Genomic DNA, 24,860 nt, shown 5'->3' on the forward strand with positions numbered 1-24,860 from the left:
GGACAGCTTGACTGCTTGTCAGCTGTCTAACATCTATGGCTTTAAACTAATTAAAACAAACATTGAAGCTTAATATAGTTAAGGTGAACTAACAGTAAAATTTAATTTTCCTTCATCTATTAGAGTGTCATTTGGAGTAGTTTCATAGCTGTCACCGGAGCTTCTCAGAAGTCCCAACAAGAAGTGCACAACAAGCAGCAGAGAGTGGGAGCCCTCAGGCCTTAGATGACAAATCTTGTGGTACTCTCCATAAGTCCAAGTGATGAAAGTCTCCTGTTATGTTGTTATTTTTTTCCTTGACAAGGTATCAATGTTGTATCAGCACAAATATCTGAGTATGCACTGGTAGATAAAAAAGCTGAAATAAACAAAACTTGTGCTGTTTGTGTGTTACTGCAGTTTTGATGGTGCCCACAAGAGAGTTCAAGTCCAGAAATATGAGGTGTTGATTTTAACTGGATTTTACTTCTGATATTTTAATTACAGTTCTGTTATTTTAGTTGCAGCTTTATTGAAATGTGAGCAAGCAGAATTTGAGAAGTGTTGAAAGGCTGTGATATCGTAGTTAGCAACCTATTACATCTGAATTTTTTTGGCAGATTTAATTGCAGTGGAAGTTTCCCATATAGATTGTTACTGTGCTTAATGAAGTGTGCTGCAGAGAGTTTTTGTTGGGTTCTGCACTGCTGTTGTTAAGGGACATTGAAAGTAGTTGTCAGTTCTCAATCAAGAGTGCCCTCGTTAATAAGTACAACTGTGTGTGCAGTGTAATTGTGTTTGCTGTCAGAGTGTCTAGCAGCTTAGGTCAGAATCAATGTCAAGAAACTGACAACATTAATTGTGGAGATAATTTGTGTCAAACCTTCATTAACAACCTTTATAAAGATAAGGGCAACTAATACTACTTTTCATTTTTGGTTCTGCTGGGTTATGATTTCACATACCCTTATGTTGGTGATGGTCACTTTATATGTAAGGAGAAGAACATGTTAACTGAATAATGAAAAGAAGATGGATTACATAATACCTGTCTTTCTCTATGGCTGGCGTCTGTCACCATAGTCTGAGCATCTCTTGACCATAAATGAGTTTGTCCTCACAAGACCAATTAAACATGCAGATGTTATTATTGTTCTGGTGCAGCTGCTAAGTGTGAAGCAGAGAGTATAACCTGTTTGCCAAATTAAATTTTAATTTCATGAATTTAAAGATGAACTTTTGAAAACCACCTTTGTATGCATTAAAATGTCTGAATTGTGCAGGACTACTTAATTTTCCTGTTTCAGATAAAATTATCTATGTTCTAATGATAATTTGGCCTTCTCTGATATCATATGATACCTCAAAGGTAACTGTCTTACTTTCAAAATTAGGCACTGGAGGAAGAGTTGTGCCAGTGTTGTTTTGCAGGAATTACTTATTTATACAAAATGAAACTTTGACTAGCCACATACATTATTTTTCCAGCTAGACCATGGTCTAAGTAAAACAGAAACATTACCATTGTTTGTTTCTGTTTGGAATGTGAAGCTTTTATGTTGATGTAGATAGATAATATCAATCTTCATATAAAATAATGTGGCCTTTACATACAACCCTAAAAGTTTGCTTTTCTTGAAAAAATGGTTACAAATACGGAATTGTGTCATTACGTAACAGACGTGCTTGTCTTTTGCCTCTAACACTTCGTTGCAAGTGGTGTTAATTAACAAACTTTACTAATTGTTGGCCAGTAGGACTGCAAAACACTGTTCTTCAGGTCACTACCAAAGCCACATGAGGTATTCAGCCCTATTTCTGTAACTCTACTGCATAGATACAGCTCTGCAGAAGCCAGTAAGCGGTTTATAAAGGGTTAAAGCAGTGGTAGTCCTTTACCAGGTTTGGCTCAGTCCTAGATGAAGAAATTGTCAGAAAAGTTTTGTACCTCTAACAGCTGTCAAGTTTGGTGGAAAATATATATATTCCCCTATGCATTATTTGTTACAAAGCCATACAGTTTGCAGAGTGTTGGAGTTGAAGGGGAGTTTGTTTATTTGTATTCAGCAGTAATGAGAAAGGTAAGTTGTCACATGGTGTAAATTAGTGCAGGCTCTTGTGTCTACCTGCACTGCAGTAATGGAGAATTTGTCTCTGAGCATATGATCAGGAGTGAAGGGACTCTCCTTTACTTATCTTTTTGAAATTATTGTTATCATTAATCGTTATTAGCTCAGGAGTGCGGGTCAGGTGAGCGGACAGAGAGGTGGGCTGAGAACTGGCTGGACGGCAGAGCCCGGGGGGCTGTGATCAGCGGCGCAGAGCCTGGCTGGAGGCTGAGGCCAGCGCTGTGCCCGGGGTCAGTGCTGCTCCAGTCCTGTTCAACTCGCTCATCAGGGACCTGGACGCAGGCACAGAGTGCACCCTCAGCCAGTTTGCTGGTGACACTAAACTGGGAGCAGTGGCTGATACCCCAGCAGGCTGCGCTGCCATTCAGCAGGACCGGGACAGGCTGGAGAGCTGGGTGGAGAGGAACCTCATGAAGTTCAACAAGGGCAAGTGTAGGGTCCTGCATCTGGGGCGGAACAACCCCACGCACCAGCACAGGCTGGGGCTGACCTGCCAGAGGGCAGCTCTGTAGAGAAGGGCCTGGGAGTGCTGGTGAGCAGCCAGTTGCCCATGAGCCAGCAGTGTGCCCTGGTGGCCAAGAAGGCTGGTGGCATCCTGGGGTGCATGAGGAGGAGCGTGGCCAGCAGGTTGAGGGAGGTAATTCTGTCCCTCTGCTCTGCCCTGGTGAGGCTGCACATAGGGTGCTGTGTCCAGTTCTGGGCTCCCCAGTTCAAAGGAGACAGGGAACTACTGGGGAGAGTCCAGCGGAGGCTACAAAGACGATGTGGGGACTGGAGCATATCTCTTACGAGGAAAGGCTGAGAGAGCTGGGCCTTTTTTGCCTGGAGAAGGGAAGACTGAGAGAGGATCTTATCAACATCTACAGATGTCTTAAGGGGAGTGTCAAGAGGATGGGGCCAGATTCTTTTCAGTAACACCAAGCAACAGCACAGAAAGTAACAGCCACAAACTGCAACGCAAGAAGTTCCATTTGAACATGAGGAAGAACTTGTTTACTTTGAGGCTGACAGAGCACTGGAACAGGCTGCCCAGAGAGGCTGTGGATTCTTCTCCTGTGGAGACATTCAAAACCCACCTGGATGTGGCTGTGCAGCCTGCTCTAGGAGAACTTGCTGTAGCAGGGTGTTGGGCTAGATGATCTCCAGTGGTCTTTTCCAACCCTAGCCATTCTCTGATTTTGTGATTCCATAATACTATGTATTGCATATTAGTAAAAGCATGGCGATAGATATCATGGTGGTTGGCAGTGACATAAAACCAAATGGTAGTATATGGTGGGTTTTTTTTGGTTGGTTGGTTAGTTGTTGGAGTCTTGTTGTTTTCGTTTGTTTGTTTTATTCTCCCCCCCCCCCCCCCCCCCCCCCACACACACACACACACACACACTTTTAGAGCTAATTTAGCATAGCTCAGCATGGTCTTTCCTTGGTTTGGTTTGGTTGTGTTTATAATCTTTTTTGTTGTTTAAAAATCTTGCAGTTCTCCTGGTCCCAATATAATTAAGTAAAGTGTTGCAGGAATGTATGCACAGCACGGTTCTTAAATTGAGTTGATTTCCCTCCTTGACCCTTGTAATGCATGGCAAGGTTGGCAAATATTCCAAAATAGGCCTTGTCTCTAATGAAGTAAGGTACTTTATTGATGCTGAATTTATCAGTTCAGCAGTCACTGAATATATGAGTGAGGCATGAATTTAGAATTAAAAGCTGCTTATGAGCTACTATGCAGTTACTCTGTGCTGATGGACTTGCCCATGCACTGACTATCTTTCGTTGGTTTGAGGTTAAACACTGAATTCACACAATGTCAGAGAATAAAAGGAGAATGGCGATGCATCATTTTTCACTTGACGGCACACAATTGCAACTTGTGCCACAGAATATCGGCATATCAGATTCAGTCATGTCTCTTGACATATCAGAGTGCTGAATTAATACATGTATAGAAGAGGACTGAAAGCTAGCAGTTTTGGTGAAACCCAGATACTCTTCATCAGAATACTTTTCCCTCTTTTCTGTGGTCCAGGCATAAAGCTGTGCATTGGGAAAAGATTTTTAGTTTCTTTGCTTGAAGTGTGTTTTATTTGCCACAGTTTGGGCATTTTTTGACATCAAGAGAAGTTTTGAAAAGTTGAGCAATAAAAATTCTGCCTGACATTTCTGTTAAAGAAAAAAGCATGCAGATTTTCAGGAACATTAGATTTTTACTGCATTTTTCCAAAAATATTTTTGATTTTGGTATGTTATACATTAGGGGTAGAGTATAAAAACTCATTTCATTTCATAAACTTAGGACAATCTGTATGCTTTCATACTTAATGTAGCAACATAAGAACAATATGTTCAGTTTGTTTAGTAATAATGGCTACATCGTATTTCCTTGGCATTTTAAGTTATTTCAGGATTTCTTCCAGTGTTACATATGTGCATACTTGCAGTCTGCTGGGTTTCTAACATTTAAATAAACAAGCTGACAAGAAGGTATTAGCTGTGGAAAGACCAGTTCAGCAGAATAAGCTGTTAGACATAGAAGAGAAGAGAGGAGAAGCAACTTAGAAATGAAGGCTAGTGTGAGACAGGTACATACCTGTCAGAACTAAGAGAGGAAAGTGAAGAAGAGTGAAGAGGTTGAGAACAGGAAGGATCTGACTGCTGAAAGTTGAAATTGAGAGCAAAAATCAATTGCAACAGCTGCTTTAGAGCAACTACATACAGCAAGGTCTGGATTTTTCATAACTTATTGCCCCTAAGTATTTGTATAATTCAAATCAGCATGAAGTGTATCAGATTACTAAAAGAATCACAGCTAAGAAAGAGAATTATGTAAATATTTACAGTAACTCTTCAACATATCTGTACTGTGGTTAGACATCATTCATAGATTTTTATATTAAGTCTTTAGAAGTCATGTCTTGTGTTGGTGTAAGTTCAAAAGCTTTGTTTCACCACAAGGCTGATAAATGAATTTTAAATAAGTTTTAACAGAAATGAAAGGAAAGACAATAATTAAAATGCCTTTTCCTGCTTCTAAAATGATTTGTCTATTTTTCTCTCCTCTCCTGTTGTTACAATAATTGGATCTTTTCTCACTTCTTTTTGACAGAGTAGAATAATTTGGGACCAAACAGGAGCTATGTGTGAAACTGCCCAGGCATAAATCTGTTATAGTCCTTCCTGCATGGTCTCCTAATACATAGTCATTTACCTCCACCACTGCAAACTTAAAAATACTTTCTCCTAAGTGTCACTGATTTTAATCGCTCAAAGGTGGGAATTCTGTTTTCATGACATCTTGTGATCATAACATTAAGTCATGAATCATGATCTTATTCCAGCTGATAAGCTCATTTTGCAACAGAAGACAAATCTGATTTTTTATTTATAATGGTGATAAAATATAATGTGTGATCTTTCTATTCTGATGCTATCAGATTTCCTTTTTAATATACATTTCACTAGTAAAATCTGTAAGTACTTTCCCTTAGTTATTTTTTTCTTAATACTTTCTCTTGCAGGAGAATATTGTCACTGGAAAAACAAAATATTTCCTCCTTTTTCATTTTGAAGTCTTGGCATGGCTTATTTTTTATGGTTGCTACTTAGATTAATTTTGTTATTTTTTGTTTTTTTCCAGCACCACCAAAGTTTACAAGAACTCCCGTTGACCAGACAGGAGTTTCTGGAGGAGTTGCCTCATTCATCTGTCAAGCCACAGGAGATCCAAGACCTAAAATCGTCTGGAACAAAAAGGGAAAGAAAGTCAGCAATCAGAGATTTGAGGTATTAGGTCCATTGTTCTGTTCCTCTGAAAAACATTAATTCCAACCTCGCTTCAAATCCCAATAAGTGTGCTTTATTTTCAGTGATTAAGCATATAGGTATGACTATCAGGGATAACTTGGAGGGAGCAGTCTCAGGAAGTTTTTATGTTGCAGAGTGGTTATACATAGCACTGTTAAAGATCACTACGTTTAGTATGATCATTAGCATGATCTAACTGGGAAGCCTTGACACGCTTCTGTTTAGCCTGCCATCTTTTCCATGAAGGAGATGGGGGGAAGTTACTTGAGTGATTATTGCTATCTCCAGAGAGAGCCATCTCCTATTGTGATAGTATGCATTAAACAGACCGGAGCTACTACTCTTCTGCTGTCACTGTTGCAGAGAGAGTTGAAAGGGACATTGTAGTTCCTGCTGCTAAAGAGGAAATGTAAAATTCCTTTCCTTTGATTCTTTTCGAACAAGAACCTAGGAAAAGGCTTTAGAGAAAGCTGTTTCTCTCCACAACCTTCAATTAAAGGAAAAAGTGGAGATAATCTGTTCAAAGGGTACTGGCTATTTGGGAGAAATAAGACAACAAATATTATTCCCTTTCTTAGTGTCAGGAAGAATTAATATAAAATACAGATTGACCTTTAACATGAACTAAAAAATGAGAAAATGGGATAAGGCTTGTGAAAAGGATACCAAAAGTGGCACTAAGAATGTTTAATTTTCACTGTGTTTCTTCACTATTTTCAATGCTAGGTAAAAGATTTCTGCATTAGGGAAACTACTGTTTGGAAGATTACTGGTTTGTATATAGAACGAGTGAATGATCTAAGACATACCTATTAAAAGTTGACTAAATACTGAAATCTTCTGGGTTGTTTTAGTAGTAGTTGGGGAGATTGCTTGCCCTGTCCTTCAAGTTAGATTTACATCAGCAGAAAAGAATTGCATTTCTTGTATAAACTAAATTTCTTTTATTCCTTTTTTATTCAATAAATGTTTAAAGGGATTAGAATTTGTTCATTAACCAGTATAATTCTTTGCTTGTGTATTTACTACAATGTGAGAAATAAAAGCATGGATTTCAGTGTGACCTGCTAGTGCCAAGAACTGGTTGCAGTTTGTAGGGTGTATGCAGAACTTTAATTGGCTAGAGTGACTAGCATAGAAATTTTATCATAAATTCTACATGGTTTATCCTCTTCTGGTCACAAAATTTTCACTCAAGGTCAGTTCTAAACAGTGAAATTCTGGGCATGTACATGTTTACTGTGTTGATTCAGTTTTATTTTGCAGTATGTCTTGCTATATTTGCTTCATATATTGTTTTCTATGTACCTATGTACCTGTTTCTAGGAGGATAAGCAAAAATAAAGTAATTTTCTTTCCATTAAAAATATTTAAATGGAACTGTTAGAAATAATTTAAAATGTTTTAAAAAAGCCTTTAATGGACTGTTGAACAAGCTGTATAGCCAAGTGAGATGGAACATAATTCACAGAAATAGAAAACACCAAGGTTTTTATAATTTTTGTTATAACGCCTGGGCAGAGTAGTTATATAATGGGCAGAGAAAATCGAAGTTTTAAGAAGCTTTCCTTATGTCCAAAGGCCAATAATTCCTGTTGTAGAGACCCTAGATAAGAACAGAGCAGTAGAAATGAGATTCAAAAGGATACATGCAAGATTTGGGAAACAAGAAATTCCTGAGAATGTAAACTGTACCAGTAAGAAAATAGTTAGTTGGGCTTCTTTTCCTCTTGTTTTACATTGATATTTTATGTGTTTGTCTGAGTTTGATTACTTAGGCATTACAAGGCATGAAATTTTTTTAGCGGGACACCTGTCTTCATAGAAGCCTACTAAATACAGCTGGAAGGGACTTCAGCAGGCCATCGAATCCACATTCTTTCTCAGGAATGCTGGGGGCTACTTTGGTGGTTTTTTACCCCTCAAATAAACACTGACACCCTCCTACAGTTTTTCATAAACCTTACTATATTTTTTTTTCCCCTCGTGGACTCTGAACTTTTTTTTCTGGAACTTGTACATAGCAATTGTCTTATCTAGCAACGGGGGAACTAACAGTCTATTCCCTCTCTCCTGACAATAGCCTGTTAGATGTTTGAAGATTATTATCGTAAAATGTGGAATGTTCTTGCTCACAGGCTCATTCTCACAACTGAGTGAGATTAGTGGTGAGAGCTGTACATTTTTTTCTGAAATTGAAGGCTCCAATAAGATCTTGTGGGACTTCACTGTTAATCTTTCACCTTTTATTTATAATGGAAGTATGTACTATGAATGAATATGATACAGGGGTATTCTTTTTTCTCCTCTTGCTTCAAATCAATTCAAATAATATGAATTAGATAGATCCACTTTAGGTTACTAAGAAGTCTTTCTCAGAGGAACTTAAAAAGAAACAGAGAAGTGGAAAAAACAAGTTTAAGAAATTGCACCATTCTTACCCTCTGGCATGAGGCTGCCTGTGTTCATCGTTCCATGCCTTTAAAAAATAAAAATATCTAATTCAATTGATGGGGAAGGGGGAGGATTCAGTTATCTGTGATATGCAGAAAACGGGAGAACTTATCACAGGAAAAGTAAATCCATTTTATGGTATGTATTTTGGAGCCACCAGACTTGAAACTTAATCTCTGGAATATTTACCCAACCAATCTTCTGCAATAGTTTCTATTGGCTCTCCAGCTAGAATTAGTCAATATTCAGATTTAAACCATAACCATGATTCTCTTCAAGTGTAACAGTTGTGATCATTTGGATCCCATGCTTTCATTTTTTATCTACAAATTATTTGTCTGTCTGTTTTAAGATGTTAAATTTTCCTTTCCCTCATAAATGTCAATTTGTAAAAAATTCTGGTTATTCTTTTGTTTGTGCTAAGGTCAGATGGAGATTTTGTGTTGTCTTGGTATGTTTGGGACAATGGCTTTACTTAAAGAACAAGGAAAAGTAATACAGCCTGTGGGCTATAAAACTGGTTTATTCTTAGAAAAAAAATGGGGTTTTAATTTATTTCCACTTAGACCTCTCCCACTGCTAAAAAAACCCTGAGGAAATCCTACAATGAAAATGGGAAGAGAATGGGCATATAACTGTAGTTCCCAACCGTGTACTGTATTTCTCTCTTACTCTCAACAAATGTAGAGATCTAGTAGATTACTAGACGTACAGACACCAATGTATGTGATAGGCATGTAATCTAATAGTTTTATGCATGTACATAGAGATTAAGGCCAAATATTAATTATTTTGAAAAAAAAAATTGTTACTGTCCTTTCTTAACAAGTGTCATTTGCCTGATGGTATTACTAACATCTGTTGATATATTTTTTTTAACATAGATTAAATAGATTAATATTATTGCTTAATTATTAGGAAGGATTTTGCAATGTCTGCAGTTTGCAGCACTCATCAAATCCAATATGATTCTGACTGCAGAACAAGAAGGAAATAAAAAACATTCAATTAATTCTTTCTCATATGAGGGTTAATATTGTGTAAATATTCCAATTTTTAAACTAAATCTTAAAGTTTAGCCTTATTCTTTAGTCTCTCAACTGGTCACATATTTTCTAATATAATGCTGGATAAATTTACTTAGATTCTGTGGGTTATATGCATAGCTAACCTGAGTACTCCCATCTTGTTCAGAAATTGCTGACCCTTTTTCACTTTGGAGCTAAATGAATGAGTGAACTGTACTCCGTTAGTAGAGTGGGAACATAGCCTGCAGTGATTAAAATTAATGTAACTGGCATTTGAAGGTAGATTACTTAAGCTAAGAGAATGGAGAGAGGCTGATGGTGAAATTCAGGATAAAAGAGCATTAAGTTAACAGGATCCTTTCTTAAGCCATTGTTAGCTAGTGCTTTTTTGTTGTTTGTTTTTCATTCTGCCTTTCTTGAAACTATCTCAGAGCAGCCATCAAACAGTCACTGAACAGCAATCTATGTTTCAAGGTATTGCCACTTAAAACCTTTTGATTGGTATTTGTCCTGGTATGTATATTTCAAAAGCAAACCTGGCTTTGATGACAGAAATACCAACGGGTTAATTAATCATGAACAGATTAACTGAGGGATAGGCATTTGTAACAACATCTGTGACAGCTTTTGTTTCCTTCTATAGGTAATAGAGTTTGATGATGGATCTGGGTCAGTTCTCAGAATACAACCACTGCGCACGCCACGAGATGAAGCTATTTATGAATGTGTGGCTTCCAATAGTGTTGGTGAAATAAGTGTGTCCACAAGACTCACTGTTTTACGTGGTAAGTTCTTTCTAAACATAACTAATTTATTTCTTCATAGAGCTGAAACTGCTGTGTTGCTGTAGAAGTTTCTCTCCAGGGAAGTTAAGTACAGTTATTTTCAAATTATAGTCCTGATACTGTTAAATACAAACTTTTTAACATCATACTTGAGTATCATGTTTCTGATTTTGGACCATAGAATATTAATGTGAGTATGCAGGGTATGAGAGATTACAGTGGAGAAAAGAAGTAAGAAGTAAGTGAAACAGGGATTCTGTGTACAACACATTATTATATTGATTATCAATTAAAAATCACTGCTTTATGAAAACATTTGATTTACATTTTAGTGCTGCCCTGGGTGGCTTAGCTTTATGTGATCAGCATTTACACAGAAATTTGTCCAATTAACAGTGACCTTGAAAAGTTGCATAAATAATTTTTAGATGAGGATAAAACTGCTACAAGATTTCCCCCCAAGATATAACACATAAAAAAGGAGGACTTCTTCCATTTCAAATATGCATCACCTGAGTTGTAGTCTCACTTCGGCAAGAATTTTTTGAAGACAGTAAAGGAAAAAATCGATTCTTTCAGCTATCCTTTGGGGGGGGTGGGATATGAATGTACTGCCAAGTCTACTGTCTAGATAATACTCAGAGGAGTAAATACTGGTAGTCAAATGACCTGAATGTTTCATTCTGTCACCTGAAGATGTATGGAAACTGGTTTTGGAGACACTTCATGAAATATCACACTCTTTAATTTGCAGGGTTGGTTTTATGACTAAAGATTACTGTCTTATATTGTGATACTACATGGCATTACTTGATTTACAGAGTTAACTGCTAGGGGCCTGTTTATAAGACTTGAGGATGATTAATCAGCTTTGTAGAATTTAGAAGATAATTTTTGAAATTTATGATTTAAATAATATTTTTTAATCCTTCTATCCCAACAAATGTAGGGTGACAAGAAGTCTTCTCTTATTTTTCTCTGAAGTTGGGTTTTTATTTATAATAAGAAAGCTGAAAGATTTTTTTTCTATACTGTCATTAGCTATTTTAATGAGTATGAACAGTCCTGTTATTAACTGCTGGAGTCAACTAACACCACTATGTATATATACAACAAATAGTAAGGCTAAGCGCATACATAGTCTTTTCTTAGTCTGGTGTAAGCAAAGCCTTATCATATTTAAAATAAAAAATGCCATGATTGTTCCTTCTGTAATCTTTTAAAAGTTGTTCCTGGTCTAGCCAATGAAAATGGAAATATTGGTTCATGTTTTAACAGCACCATGGACATCTTCTTAACTCCCTAAGATAAGGTTTTCCCTTTATTAACTGGCAGAAGCACTTTTCGTGCACAGCTTTCGTGTTTTTGAAAATGAATGTAAAATGATATTTTCATACTGTATGTAAAGTTTTGTAAATTAAAGGGAGATGGGAAGAGGAAGGAGGGGGAAACTCAGAAGTAGTATCCTTTGTCTTCAGGGTTTCTTGAAATGTATTTATAAGACTCTCTGGACTTGAAATGTGCGTGCACGTGATTTGAAAGATACGTTCTAAACCAAGCAAAGTTCTCATTTTTGAATTTGTAGTGAAGAGGCAACAGCCCCCATCTCTCTACTTACGGCCACAGTGGTTGAAAAAGGCAAAAGAGTTGTCTAAGCATCAAGACTGACCGACTTGCAAAATATGTTTCTTTGCTTGTCCTATTGCTTTTTTTAACTGATTTCTTGATTTATGTGGTTCTGCTGCCTGTGTTACTCAAATACTTCAATGCTACTTCAGACAATACTAGCATCAGATCTTGTTTTAAAAACCATTGATAATGATATGCGTATGCAAATGCCTGATGAACAAAACCCACACCTTGTTAATTATGGAGCTAAAATTTAAATAAATTTATTTAATTAAAAGTAATTGTCTAATTAAAACATGAAATTTGAAAGATTGTGTATTGTTTCCAGCCATAATACTGATGACTTCTGCAACTGCTGGAATATACTTTGGCCCCAGGAGCAGATTTATTATTATTATTATTATTATTATTATTATTATTATTATTATTATTATTATTATTATTATTATTATTATTATTATCATCGTCATCATCATCATCGCGGATTTAATCTGAAACTGGGAAGAAATGAGAACTCATGAACATACTGGGACTGTAGATTTAGATAAAGTGGTAACAACAAAGACAGGAAGGGCCATGCAGAGTAACAGGGCACTGTAGGGAAATTTTGGCAGGATTAAAATTTTGATGTGCTGTAAGTACAATGACTTGCTGTAGTTTTCCAAGATAGTTCAGTACTAAGGGCATTAGCTGGAAGAGAAGTAATTCTGTTATAAGCTTCTGCTTTACAATCTTATACAAATCTTTATCTTGTACATTCTGCAATAGCCTTGTAGAAAACACTCCATCGATTATGTCTTTGTGGGAAAGAGTGCCTCTGTGCCTCACATAGCCACTGTAGGAATAAATATATATCATAGATGTGAACAGAAATTAACAGACATAATGAAATGCAAAACAGGGTGGACTGAGTTTGATCTGTGGTCCACTTAGGCGTTACTTATCCTTGGGGCACATGTGTGACTCTGGATTGCAGAAGATACACACATATCTTCCATATGTTCTTCAAATATTTTCGTAATGGTGCTATCACAGGCCCAGCTTGGCATTTGTGCCTTTTGCAAGAGGGCACCCTGGAGAGGAAGTCAGTTTACCTACAATTCAACACACAATTATTGTGACCCTGATGTGGGACACTGATGAAATCAGGATGTTCCCAGGACTTGAATTATCTACCTATATTCATTTTTGTTTGTTTCACTACATCCAGTTTAACTGCTACAAATCATTTGTGCAACAAAGAATAGGCAACGTTTTTGCCTATGTATGCAAAATTTTTAGAGCCAAACTTGCCAGTTTTTCTGTCTGTGGTAGTATAGAGTAAGAGTAGTTCTATGCACTACACATTTTACCATTTCATTTGGTTCCTACACTGTGACCAGTCAGTAGTACTTGGGTCTCTAATAACTATGAATATCAAGAAAGTCCTTAGATTCTGGGTGCTGAAACTTTGCAGTGTGAGAGGGAGAAAGGGCAGAAAAGGCAGCTAGAGATGATAACGTTTCAAGGCCTTAGTACAAATTAGGTATTTACCAAAGTAAATCAGGAAACATTACAGGCTAAACTTTTAGGCTGAATATTGTGACAGTCTGGACCAAGAGTGAACGTATGAGATACATGGAAACTACTTTTGATTTTCTGTATATAAAGCAGGCAGCTACTCTCCAAGACAGATTTCACCCACATGAAAATGCTGGATTTGAAGGGAAACAAGGCTTGTAAGGAAAAGTCTGGAAGTCTTCTTCCAAGCAAGAGAAGTCAATGCTATTTGTTTTGGACCTTTTTATTTTAAATATTTGTGCTGAGCACCTTATGAGTGGAACAGTACTTTAATTCCAATTTGCCAGTGTTCAATAGACAATGAAAGACAATAAAGTGTATAATCTTAACCTAGTCTGCGGACATGGGATGTGCAATAGCTTTTCATTTATTGTCCATTCATTTATTGCTAAAGCCACCTAATTGTTTTTTGGTCTTGCAAATGGTGGATAACTGACATTTTTCATGGCTATAGAACAAGGATTCTGGCATCATATGTAAGTATATAAAGTGTTCAGGAAGGAGGAAATTAGGTGCCTCCCTCTAGCAGAGGAATCAGCAACAATTCCGTGACTGTTAATTTTAAGGAGTCCTGCCTTTCATTTTGTAAATTATTATTTTGTTATTATTCCTTAAAGTTCTGCCAAGTCTATAAGAACCTCAAGAAACTTAGCTTCAACTGCCTACCCAGACAGGCTATGATTGCAGCATAGAAGAGTGCAGGTTTTAAGCAAGGATGGGGAAGGTCCAGTAAAGCTGAATATCTAAGTACATTCTACTGTCACTGCTGTTTGCTTTCTTTTCTTTGCTGTCTGGAAAGTAATGAGAGAGACAACACAGGACACTTAAGCAGAAAGCAGTTTGTTTTCTTAGCCCACAATCCTCTCTATTGTTGCTGATCACACTGCATTATAAACATACTGACATATGGCATCTTTATAGTATGGACACTGTATAAGGATGGAAGAATTAAAGTAGAATTTGTATGGGAAGTGCCTAAGGCAGTTAGTCCTTTTTATGCTTTTTAGAAACTGATTGATTTAATGTCAAGCAGCCACTGCTGCATAAAATAAAAAGTGAAATATTTACTGGACAGTGTTTTCCTGTCCATTGATACACACAGAGATTGAGATTGAGATAATTGAGAGAGATTATTTTTATTACACTCTCAGAAGTGCAGAACATTTCCACACTGCTTAAACAAAGAAAACTGTTCAAAAAATCCCCACAAAAAAACAGAGGTAATGGATCCAAGGTGCTGCATTTTTGGTTTCTGCTGCTAGCAACAGATTCAGTGATAATAGGAGCTCATTTCTCTATTTTGACTGTACCCAGTAATACTGAAATGAGAAGAAAGGAACTATTTTGATGCAATCTGTCATCTGGGACAGCTATCTTTGAGGGCATGGAAATTACACAAATGGAGTGGCACAACTATAGTTTTGGAAAATGTGCTGTGGGATGTCTTCTTGTTTCTAGATGAATGGGAGGAAGGACTGTACTTATTCTGGGTATTAGCTGCATGATAGGAGAAATTTGCTGTGCTCCAGCTGGAGCTGTATAAACAATGTATATCAGTGTTTATCTGACTTAACAGTTTGCTTTAGAGTCACAATGATTATTGCCAGGGGGCTGCTAGTAGGACTGGCTTTTGAAAATGGAATGAATAGAAACAAAGAAAGCAATAAAATACTTGTGCGAGAACTTCATACATTGGAAAGACATTTACCTCATTTGTATATTGCATGAGAAGACCTTTGAAGAGCCAAAGGATTATCTTTCCCCAAAACTTCCTGAACTTTCAGTGATCATGCTGTATCTAGCACCTTGTGACCAGAATTAGCATGTTCATTACAGTCTTCTTTTTTATTATGCCTCTTTTTGAAGAGGAACACTGTTGTTCCTGCTGTGAAAATGGTACATCAGAGTTTATGTTGTAAAGTCTTTCCTGGGGAGCTGTGCAAGGAAGATTAAGGAACAAAACAAAAGGATTTGGTGAAGTAGTGAAACAAAAGAAGAGGTAGCCAATAAAACTTAAGCTCAAAAAAACCCACCCCTTACAGGCGGTTGTAGAATGGCATGTGGATTTCTTGAAATGGCTTACAAAGTACTACAGTGTGACAAATATTTACTTGTAATGTTAGTAACTATTTTGAAATATTTTCTTTGGGTATGCAAATGTATGTTGGATAAATAACACATTTTCTTTCCATGCAGTATAATTAGAAATACTTAATGAATTATGGATCATTATTAAGACAAGGTGGTGGGATTTAACCACTAACCAGAACAGGATACAAAAAGAGTAATTTTGTGAAATACGTGGTCCATTTCCCATGGCTGACTTCTAAGTTACCGTGTGTTTTAAAGTTTCTTTATAATGCAGTCATATGCATGGTAACTAATGTTAATGTTTTAGAATAAATTCTGTAACAATCAGTAAACATATAACTGTCTATTACTGTAAATATATGATGTGGGGTATTGAGCTCAACTCCGAGATATTTACACTTGATCTTACAGATTTCACAGTTACCCATTGGTTGACTTTTCTGTTTTTTAAAAAGCTATGTTTGTAGTAATTTAAAATATATGAAAATAATCAAATAACTCCTGTAAGTACTGTACAAAGTTTCTGGCAAGTGGCATACCTCATTTTTTTTAATAGTTAATACATTTTGTATTTCCATTCATGTTCCTAGATGAAAAAAATGTCAAATATGCTCTTCTCCTCAATTAATGAATATTTTGGTCACACTTTTTTTTCTTAATTTTAAATATACAAGTTCTTTGTTTTCTTGCACACCATTTTACTGTACAGAATGTGCTATAGTCATTGCAAACATAAAGCTATAAGTTAGAAAACTTCTAAAAAGTAGAGCACTCACTTCAAAAAAATGAAACAGCAATTCCAAATATTTTGGTTGTCAATGTAAATTCCTGTAGTCAAGACTTTCAGAAATTAGTTACTTTGGAAACTCAAGAGTAGGCTGCTCAACTTATAAGACCTTTTAAGATGTCTTGAGAAGGTATCCATAGTCATCAGATTTTTTTGAGGAACTCATCCTAACTTTGTTCCCTAAAAACAATTTTATTTTTTTTTTTTTTACTCCTGAAGTTTCAGTCAACTCTTTCTTGCGATACATATTCTTTTAACAGGATTGATTGTTCAATTATATTTGCTCAGTAAGTATACATGAGGAAAGTTTTCTAGCTGCCAACTAGTACTACCAGGTATCATTATTTCCTTCTAATTTTTTTTTTTTTAATTTCCTTCTGCTCCTCACTGAATTTCATATATCACTGAATTTTGTCCAGCCAAGCTTCTGTTTCACCTACAATGCTATAAAATTATCCAGTTCAGTTTCACATATTTGTACATGTGCATAGGATCAGTTTCAGTTTTTGAAATATTAGCAGTAGTAGAAAATTATTTATATCTGATGTCTATAAGGCAGTATGAATGGTCCTAAGAGATAAACACTGGCTTGAAATCAGTAAGCTGGCTAGGCTATATCATACTTTTTCTTATTATATATCTCTGAAAAGAAAACTTATGGGGACTAGTTCATAGATGTCTTGACAGTTGTGATCTAAGAAGGGGTATTGAAATAATACCAGACAAAAGAAGAGCAGTTCCATTAACTTGAAAGGATTCTTCACTGGACAGTTTTGGCTGAGAATGTACACCTGTTAAATACTTTCAGACAACAGCTCAATGACTAATTTTAGCCTGGCCCACATTTGGGTATTGCCATTCTAGTATCTAATCACTGCATATAGTGTTATAGGCATTTTTGATAATAGTGGGTATGTGCTGGCCACTCAGAAAATACAAACTGAGCCTTCTTGAACAGATAAATTTTAAAAGACATGTTTGTTTTTTGATTTTTCCCACTTATTGATACCTATGATGGTTCAGTCCCTTTTCCCAGACCATCATCCCCAAATCAGAGATCTGTCAGAAACAAGTGACAATAAGAACAATGAAAGAATATTTAGGAGGGGGAGAGGGAATATTTCTTCTGCCAGTCTGTCCTTGTAGAACCAGTGTCAGGTGATGTAAGCACAGAATTAAAATGAGATTTCGTAACTGAAGAGCCATAACCTGCTATGTACAATAGGTTGCCATTGTGATGTTCCTCAAAGACTGACCCACATCTAAGCAGCATGCAGATATGATAATACAAAAGATCTTTACAAGAAAGGGCTGAACATTACCTATGTGTACAACTGCTAGCTGTTCTGAATAAAGGTAGGGTTTTTTTAGAAATTTGTGTTGTACTTTTGATATTTTGCAACACTATGTAACTGTGTACATACATAAAAAATCTTAACTTTTTCCAGTTTCTGCCTGGATGTAAGGTAATGCAATTTAAATAATTCTGTCATTCAAATTTGCATTGTTTGTTTGTTTGTTTTTTATCTATTGGTAAAATAGTGGGCCATTTATCTATTTTAATTGATACAAAAAAAATAGGGACAAAACAGTTTATCGTACACCAAGAATTTTTAGAGTGCAATCACTTTTCCTGGGATTACTTGTTATGCATGCATTTAAGGCTCTTAGCCTTGTATGGAGTCCTATTGGTTCCATATTGGAGTTTAAGATTATGCAAGCTTTCATTGTTCTATGACATAAAACCACTGCCTCATTGGAAACCACTGCCTTAATTAAAGCCAATGCAATTAATCAAATGCTACAATTTCTGTTGTGGTAATCTGTGGCCTCAATTCTGCATACAATTTATCTATCTGTATGTCCATTCACTTACCAAATCCTTACAATATTAATTAGGCAATGCAATTGTTATTGTTGCACAAAGTGAAATTTAAATGGACAGCAGAATTCTAGGGATTTTTTTCATATAAATGTTTCATATTGATTTAAAAAAAAGAGTCATGTAATTCTAGAGTTTATCTGTTTGAGGAGATGATACAATAATTAGTTGCTCAACTCCTGACAATGTCAGCATATCTGTAAGGAACTCAGTGGTGCTAGCAGCTTGGTAGTTTCAGTTGAATTGTTAACACAGCAAATATTCATATTAGATGCCTAATACAGTATAATAAAACCAAGGCAATTACTAGAAAAAGACATTCATTTAGTAAGTCTGTCTTCAGCTTTCCAGGCTAGTGGTTTGTGTGAATGCTTTTATCAAGTGCACCATTAGAATGGATGACAAAAATGTTTGCTGAAATGTAGGACATTCAACACTAGTATACTGAAGTGACACTACAATTAAATCCATTTTAATGTAGTAAGTGCTAATCTTCAAATACAGGAAAAGCATAGTAAGAATGCTTTTCCACATATATATGAAAAAGTAATTTAGAAATTAAAGAAATCTTATGTAATACTTCAGCTTGCTTAATCTGGTAGTAGGTCATAAAATAGTACTTATTATTTATTTAAAAGATTTGACATAGGAAGCAAAAGCTAAAAAGAATATGTATAAAAATATGAAATATTTTTGGTGAATCATTAAAAGGAAGCTGAAATTCAATGGAACTTGTCAAAGCAAAAATATTTTGATTATTAGGACTAGTAATGAAACAGTTCTGAACTGACATCTTTTAACTGATAGAACAAAGCAAAGGAGGTTTTATTGCGCTAGTGTGGTAGGAGGTTGAAAGAACTTTGATTTAAGTGGCTGTGTAGGGAAGGGAGAAGCGTCTGAATACTCTAAAGCTTAGGCAGGATATAAAATCCTCTTATGATATATATCACTTCAGGTCTTTCAATGCTTGCTGTAAACTGATGTGAAGTTCTGCAGCTGACTTTTATGTTCCATTTATCTTTGTAGCAAAGGTGCGTTAATAAAGTTTGCATTCACTAATTCACTAGCAAATGGAATTTCTTTGTCTTCACTTCAAAATGAATAAATCATGTGCAAAATTGTGACTTAAGTCCACTTTGATTTAAATTACTCCATTAGAATGATTTACTATAAAACTACTATAAAGAATCTACTGTGGAGTAAAATGTTAGTAATAGTAGCATCTTAGCACTTCTGATTATATTGAATGCATCTTGTGACTTGTAGTGTCAGTGCATGCTTCATATGAAATGGACAAACAGCATAATGAGGTAATTTCTCAAATGGAAGCATTTCAATAAGCTTTTCAGTCAATTACAGTAAAAAAGCACTGGTTAGAGCCAGATGTTTCATTAGCACCACCAATGCACCTGAATCTTGGCTTAGGACACTGGTCTTTCATAGCATTGACATATTTCAGATGTTGCCTTAACAGTGCATAGCTAAATCATTGTTAGTATTTGAATTATTTTTACAGCAGGACCCCTCTCAAAGCTCTTGGAAGTCTGAGGAGGTCCCTGAAGACTGGAAGCTAGCCAACATAATGCCAGTTTACAAGAAGTGTGTGAGGGAAGACCCAGGGAACTACAGACCTGTTAGTCTAACATCAATTCCTGGAAAAATTATGGAGATCATACTGGGTACTGCTGAAAGGCATTTGAAGAACAATGCAATCATCAGGCACAGTCAATATGGGTTCACAAAGGGGAAGTCCTGTTTAATTACATATCCTTCTACAATAAGGTCACCCACCTAGTGGATGGAGGAAAGGTAGTTGATGTAGTTTTTCTAGTTTTTAATAAGGGTTTTGATACTGCTCCTCACAGCATCATTCTGGGCAAGTTGTCCCTGTGGGATGAGCAGGTTCATGGTGTGCTAAGTGAAGAAGTGGATGAATGGCAGAGTTCAAAGGTTTGTAGTGAATGGAGCTGTGTATGCCTGGTGAACAGTCACCAGTGATGTTCCTCAGGACTTAATTCTAAGTCCAGGTCCATTCAATATATTTTTCAATGATCTGGATGCAGGAGTTGAATGCACCATTGGCAAGTTTTCTGGTGATATCAAACTGGTAGATGCTGTTGACTCTTTTGAGGGACAAGAGGCCTTGCAGAGGGGTCTAGATAAATTGGAGCATTGGGTAATGATTAATGGGATGAAATTTAACAAGTCCAGATGCCCAGATTCTGCACCTGGGATGAAATAACCCCAGTCACAGGTTTAAACTGGGAGAGGAGTGGCTGGCGAGCAGCCCTGGGGAGAGGGCTCTGGGGGTGCTGGCCGGCAGCAGGCTCAGCGTGAGTCGGCCACATGCCCTGGCAGCCGAGGGGCAAATGGCACCTGGGGGACACCAAACACAGTGTGACCAGCAGTGGAGGAGGTGACCAGCCGGCTGCGTCAAGTGTTGGTAAAGCCTGACCTTGAGTACTATGTGGAGTTCTGGGGCCTGCAATTTGAGAAGGATGTGAAGGTCCTTAAATGCATCCAGAGGAGGGCAATAAAGCTGGTAGAAGGGCTGGAAGGAATGTCCTGTGTGGAACAGCTAAGGACTTTGGGCTTGTCTAATTGGGAGAAAAGGAGGCTGAGGGGTGACCTCATGGCTCTCTGCAGCTTCCTGACGTGGGGAAATGGAGAGGGAGGTGCTGATCTCTTTTCCTCGTTATCTAATTAAAGGACTTGTGGCAGTGGTTCAAAGCAGCACCAGGGGAAGTTAAGACTGGATATTAGGAAGCATTTCTTTACCGAGAGGGTGTTCAGACACTGGAACAGGCTTCCCAGAGAGGTGGTCGATGTCCCAAGCCTGTCAGTGTTTAAGAGGCATTTGGACAATGCCCTTAGTAACATGCTTTAACTTTAGATCCGTTCTGAAATGGCCAGGCAGTTGGATGTTGTAGGTCCCTTCCAAATGAAATATTGTTCCGTTCTGTTCTGTTCTGTTCTGCTCTAATCTGCTCTGTTCTGATTCTTTTCTATTCAATTCTATATTTAACAGTAATTAAAAATGGTCACTTACAGGAGAATGCCAAATGTGTTAGCTTCACAATTCCCTTAATTTTCAATCAATGTAAGTTTTTTATCTGAACATGAAATAGTCTTGTTCTTTCTGTGCTCATTCATATTCCCTGCCTTTCAAAAATAAATTTGCTCTGGAACAGTACAGCCGTATTTTTGTACCCCATCTAACTTGGCTAAGAGCTGTTCTTCATTTCTGTGAATATCCTTGTAAGGAAATGTATTTTTTATGATCAGTTCTATGAATGGCAGTTATAAAGTAAATTTTCTAATAATTTGAAATTCAGTGCTTCTAGCTTAGTACCAAACTCAAAAGCTCATCTTAGCTCCCACATATTCAGTTGTTTCAGCTGTTGCACTGCCATGTTTTCACTAGGCTTTCAATTTATTTTGATAAAAGATATCATCTTGTCTTAAATGGCATTATCAGCGCAGCTCCTAAGTTAAACAAATCTGTATAGACAACCTCTATCTTAATGTTCACACAGAGATTTATTTGGGTTTTGGCTATATAGATAAGGAAGAAGACTACTTTGGAAATCCTCTTCATCATACCTTCAGCAAAATGACTTTCAAGGAAAGTGAATTGAGAGGCCGAAAAGTTGCCAGCATTTGGGTTTTGTTTTTTGGGGTTTGTTTTGCAAAAAGCTACTGTCACTTGGAACTTGATTTATGGCAAGAAGATGAAGCCAAGTGCAGAAAAGCCATTAGTAAGCCCCAAAGCAATCATTTGTTGTTGTGGCATGTTTCATATAGCAAACAGAGGATGGAACTGAGAGTGTTGAAGTCAGTGAGAAACCACTCTTCTTAGCTGAACTTCAGATCAGTCAAATTGTGAGTTTGGTCATTAGTTGCAAAATGTCAAAACCACGAAAAACAAGCAGAAAAAAGGCTCAGACTGTACCATTCACATTTGTCAAACCTGGAAACCTAAATTTAGCATTATTGGTAGTACTTCTGACATATACTGAGCACTTTGTGTTTCTGCAGTTACTTAGATACTTCAAAATTCTGAGAGTTTTTTGTTTAAGTCCTGAAACAGAGGAGGATAGGTCTTAATGTTGAGATACTTTGAGTGGCAGGAGATGGTTGTGGTATTGGTTAATGAGTTGCCTCAACTCAAGTGACAGTGTAAGCAGGTTCCTAAATAATGGCCTAATTTTCATGTGTTTTCAGTGTAGTCTTCGGTTGCAGCAAGATCCTCTAGAACCAGCTCTTCGAAGTTCAAGAATCTCTGTGGTTTTAGCCTTAATGTTGGCTGATAATCCATGAGAGAGAATGTTACAAAAATTATTAGTATTTAAAATAAATGTTATGTACACTGTAAACTTCTGCCATTCTTAGAAGATGGGAAGCTATGCATGTGGTGTGTATCACAGAGAGTTTCAAATGAGTGAGGCAAGTAAACAAGGTGATGTTTCAGATATGTATTGCTAGTGTCATTTCTTGATTTGCAGAAATTGATTTTATTGCATGAGAAAAGGAGAAAGGTGTGATAGGACATCAGTTGGTACAAGTTTTAAGACTGGATTTTTAAGACTGGATTTTTGGATTAAAAATGCAAAGAAGATAGGGGTGACAACCTCATGGTCAGATTACAGATTTCACATCAGAGGGAAGAAGTAGAGGCTGAACATAACTAAGGACAGTTTAGCGTTCATCTTCAACTATTATTAAAGGTTATTTTAGGTTCTGATGCTTGAAACATGTCTAATTTTGCTTAGCAGATAAGTCATGATGACTGTTGTATTTTTTTTTTTCGGGTACAATGGGGACAGGGAGAAAAATTTACATGAGGACATAAATAAATTCTATTTTCAGTGGATCTATAACAGTTACTTCTGCTTATAAGGGAGGTGGGGGGGGGTGGAACACTCACCCGGCAGCATAGTCTTTTCCAGATGCTGTAAATGTAAATATTTATCTTTGAAATCATGATCTAAATTTAAAAATAATTGGACTGATTTAATGTGTAAAACTGGGGATTTATGGGTTTTGATCTTACAGGACGCCAGTTTTCTATTTTCTTCTCTTCATTAACAAGAATTAGAAAGTTTTGAAAGAATGACAGTCAAATCTTGAGTACTGAGAACATTCTTACAGTCAAATAGAAGCTTTTGTATTTTGAAATACCCCTGGAACCATATTTAAAAATTACAGATTAGTCTTTTGGGTTGTGGTACAATTAGATTTACTTTTCCAGTAAATGTTATTAGGAATTTTTTCCCCTTTTTTAAAAATTTCAGTCATGTTGATTACTCTTGTGACTTACCATCTGCTTAAAATCAACAGTGAAATGATCATGTTTCATTAAAGAAAGGGGAATACTGAACTATTAGGAATCCTGTTAAACCTTGAACTTTTAGTTAAAGTCATTAAATATAGCTTTCGAGCATTAGATGGCAGTAGTGCTGAAATTCAGAGCCAACTAAACTGGTGCAGTTTTTGGTACTGTTTTGAGTAATCACTTTTTAATTATGTGTTCAAGCAAGCTGATAATTGATTACATTTTTTTCTGTCTATACCAAAGTTATTGCTAGGAAAAACCTGATAAAGGGAACAAGGAACTGAGGGTCCTCTGCTAAACGGTCAGTTCATTTCATTGTTTGTTCTTACAAAAAATAGGTGAAATATAGCTGGTCTCAGTTTTGGCTTGACGGCTTTTGATACGTTTTTCAGATGGATCTGCCAATTACTCTATGCCATTTGCAATTGTAGTTCAAGGCTCCTGACCATGAGATAATTCTGTAGCATGAGGATATTAGTTAGGTGAAACCAAATATGAAGTTAAAATTTGTATAACTTCAACATTTCTAAAGTGGAAAATATGATATTATTAAAAAATGTAAGGTACATGATTATTTTTTCACATTTCCAGCTGTCCTTACCTCTATATGCTTTGTGTTCTTTGTCCTAGACAATGCTTTAGTTATCCTTATAGAATTGGCTAGTACACTTGTCTTAGACCATGTAAGCACTCTTTGTGGATAGCCTGTTAAGCAAGCACCATCTTCATCCCATGAGATAGTAACTGAGTGCCAATTATTCTGTCCACTCCTTCATCCATCTGTTCAGCAGTGAGAAGTTCCTTTCCTGGAATCATAGAAACATTTACGCTGGAAAACACCTTTAAGATCAAGTCCAACCATTAACCCAGGACTGCCAAATCCATCACTAAACCATGTCCCTAAGCACTATGTCTCTATGATTTCTGAACACCTCCAGGGCTGATGATTCCACCACTTCCCTGGGCAACCTGTTCCAATGCTTGACCACCTTTTCAATGAAGAATTTTTTTCCTAATATCCAATCTAAACCTTCCCAGTGCAACTTGAAGCCATTTCCTCTTGTCCAATCACTTGCTACTTGGGTGAAGGTGGGGTGTTAACCCCACCTATCTGAAACCTCCTTTCATGTAGTTGTACAGACCCATAAGGTCCCCCCTGAGTCTTTTTTTCTCCAGACTGAACAACCCCCATTCCCTCAGTTGCTCCCCATAAGGCTTGTGCTCTAGAACCTTCACCAGCTTCGTTGCCCTTCTCTGGAAACACTCCAGCACCTCAGTGTCTGTCTTGTAGTGAGAGGCCCAAAACTGAACACAGTATTCAAGGTGTGGCCCCACCAGTGCTGAGTGCAGGGGGACAACCACTTCCCTTGTCCTGCTGGCCACACTATTACGGATACAGG

The 24,860-nt window shown here is 36.8% G+C and overlaps 1 protein-coding gene across 22 annotated transcripts in view; it reads left to right on the top strand.

The window, feature by feature from the left end:
• The window catches only part of PTPRD (protein tyrosine phosphatase receptor type D), a 380,568-nt gene that overhangs the window by 147,760 nt on the left and 207,948 nt on the right, over positions 1 to 24,860 (top strand). For all 22 annotated transcript variants that reach the window (XM_040580319.1, XM_040580317.1, XM_040580325.1 and 19 more), the window contains exons 3-4: positions 5,743 to 5,888; positions 10,035 to 10,176. In XM_040580319.1, the coding sequence (XP_040436253.1) occupies positions 5,743 to 5,888; positions 10,035 to 10,176 (288 nt within the window). The remainder of the gene's footprint in view (positions 1 to 5,742; positions 5,889 to 10,034; positions 10,177 to 24,860) is intronic.

The sequence above is a fragment of the Falco naumanni genome, chromosome Z (genome assembly GCF_017639655.2).
Source record: "Falco naumanni isolate bFalNau1 chromosome Z, bFalNau1.pat, whole genome shotgun sequence".
NCBI classification, from domain to species: Eukaryota; Metazoa; Chordata; class Aves; order Falconiformes; family Falconidae; genus Falco; species Falco naumanni.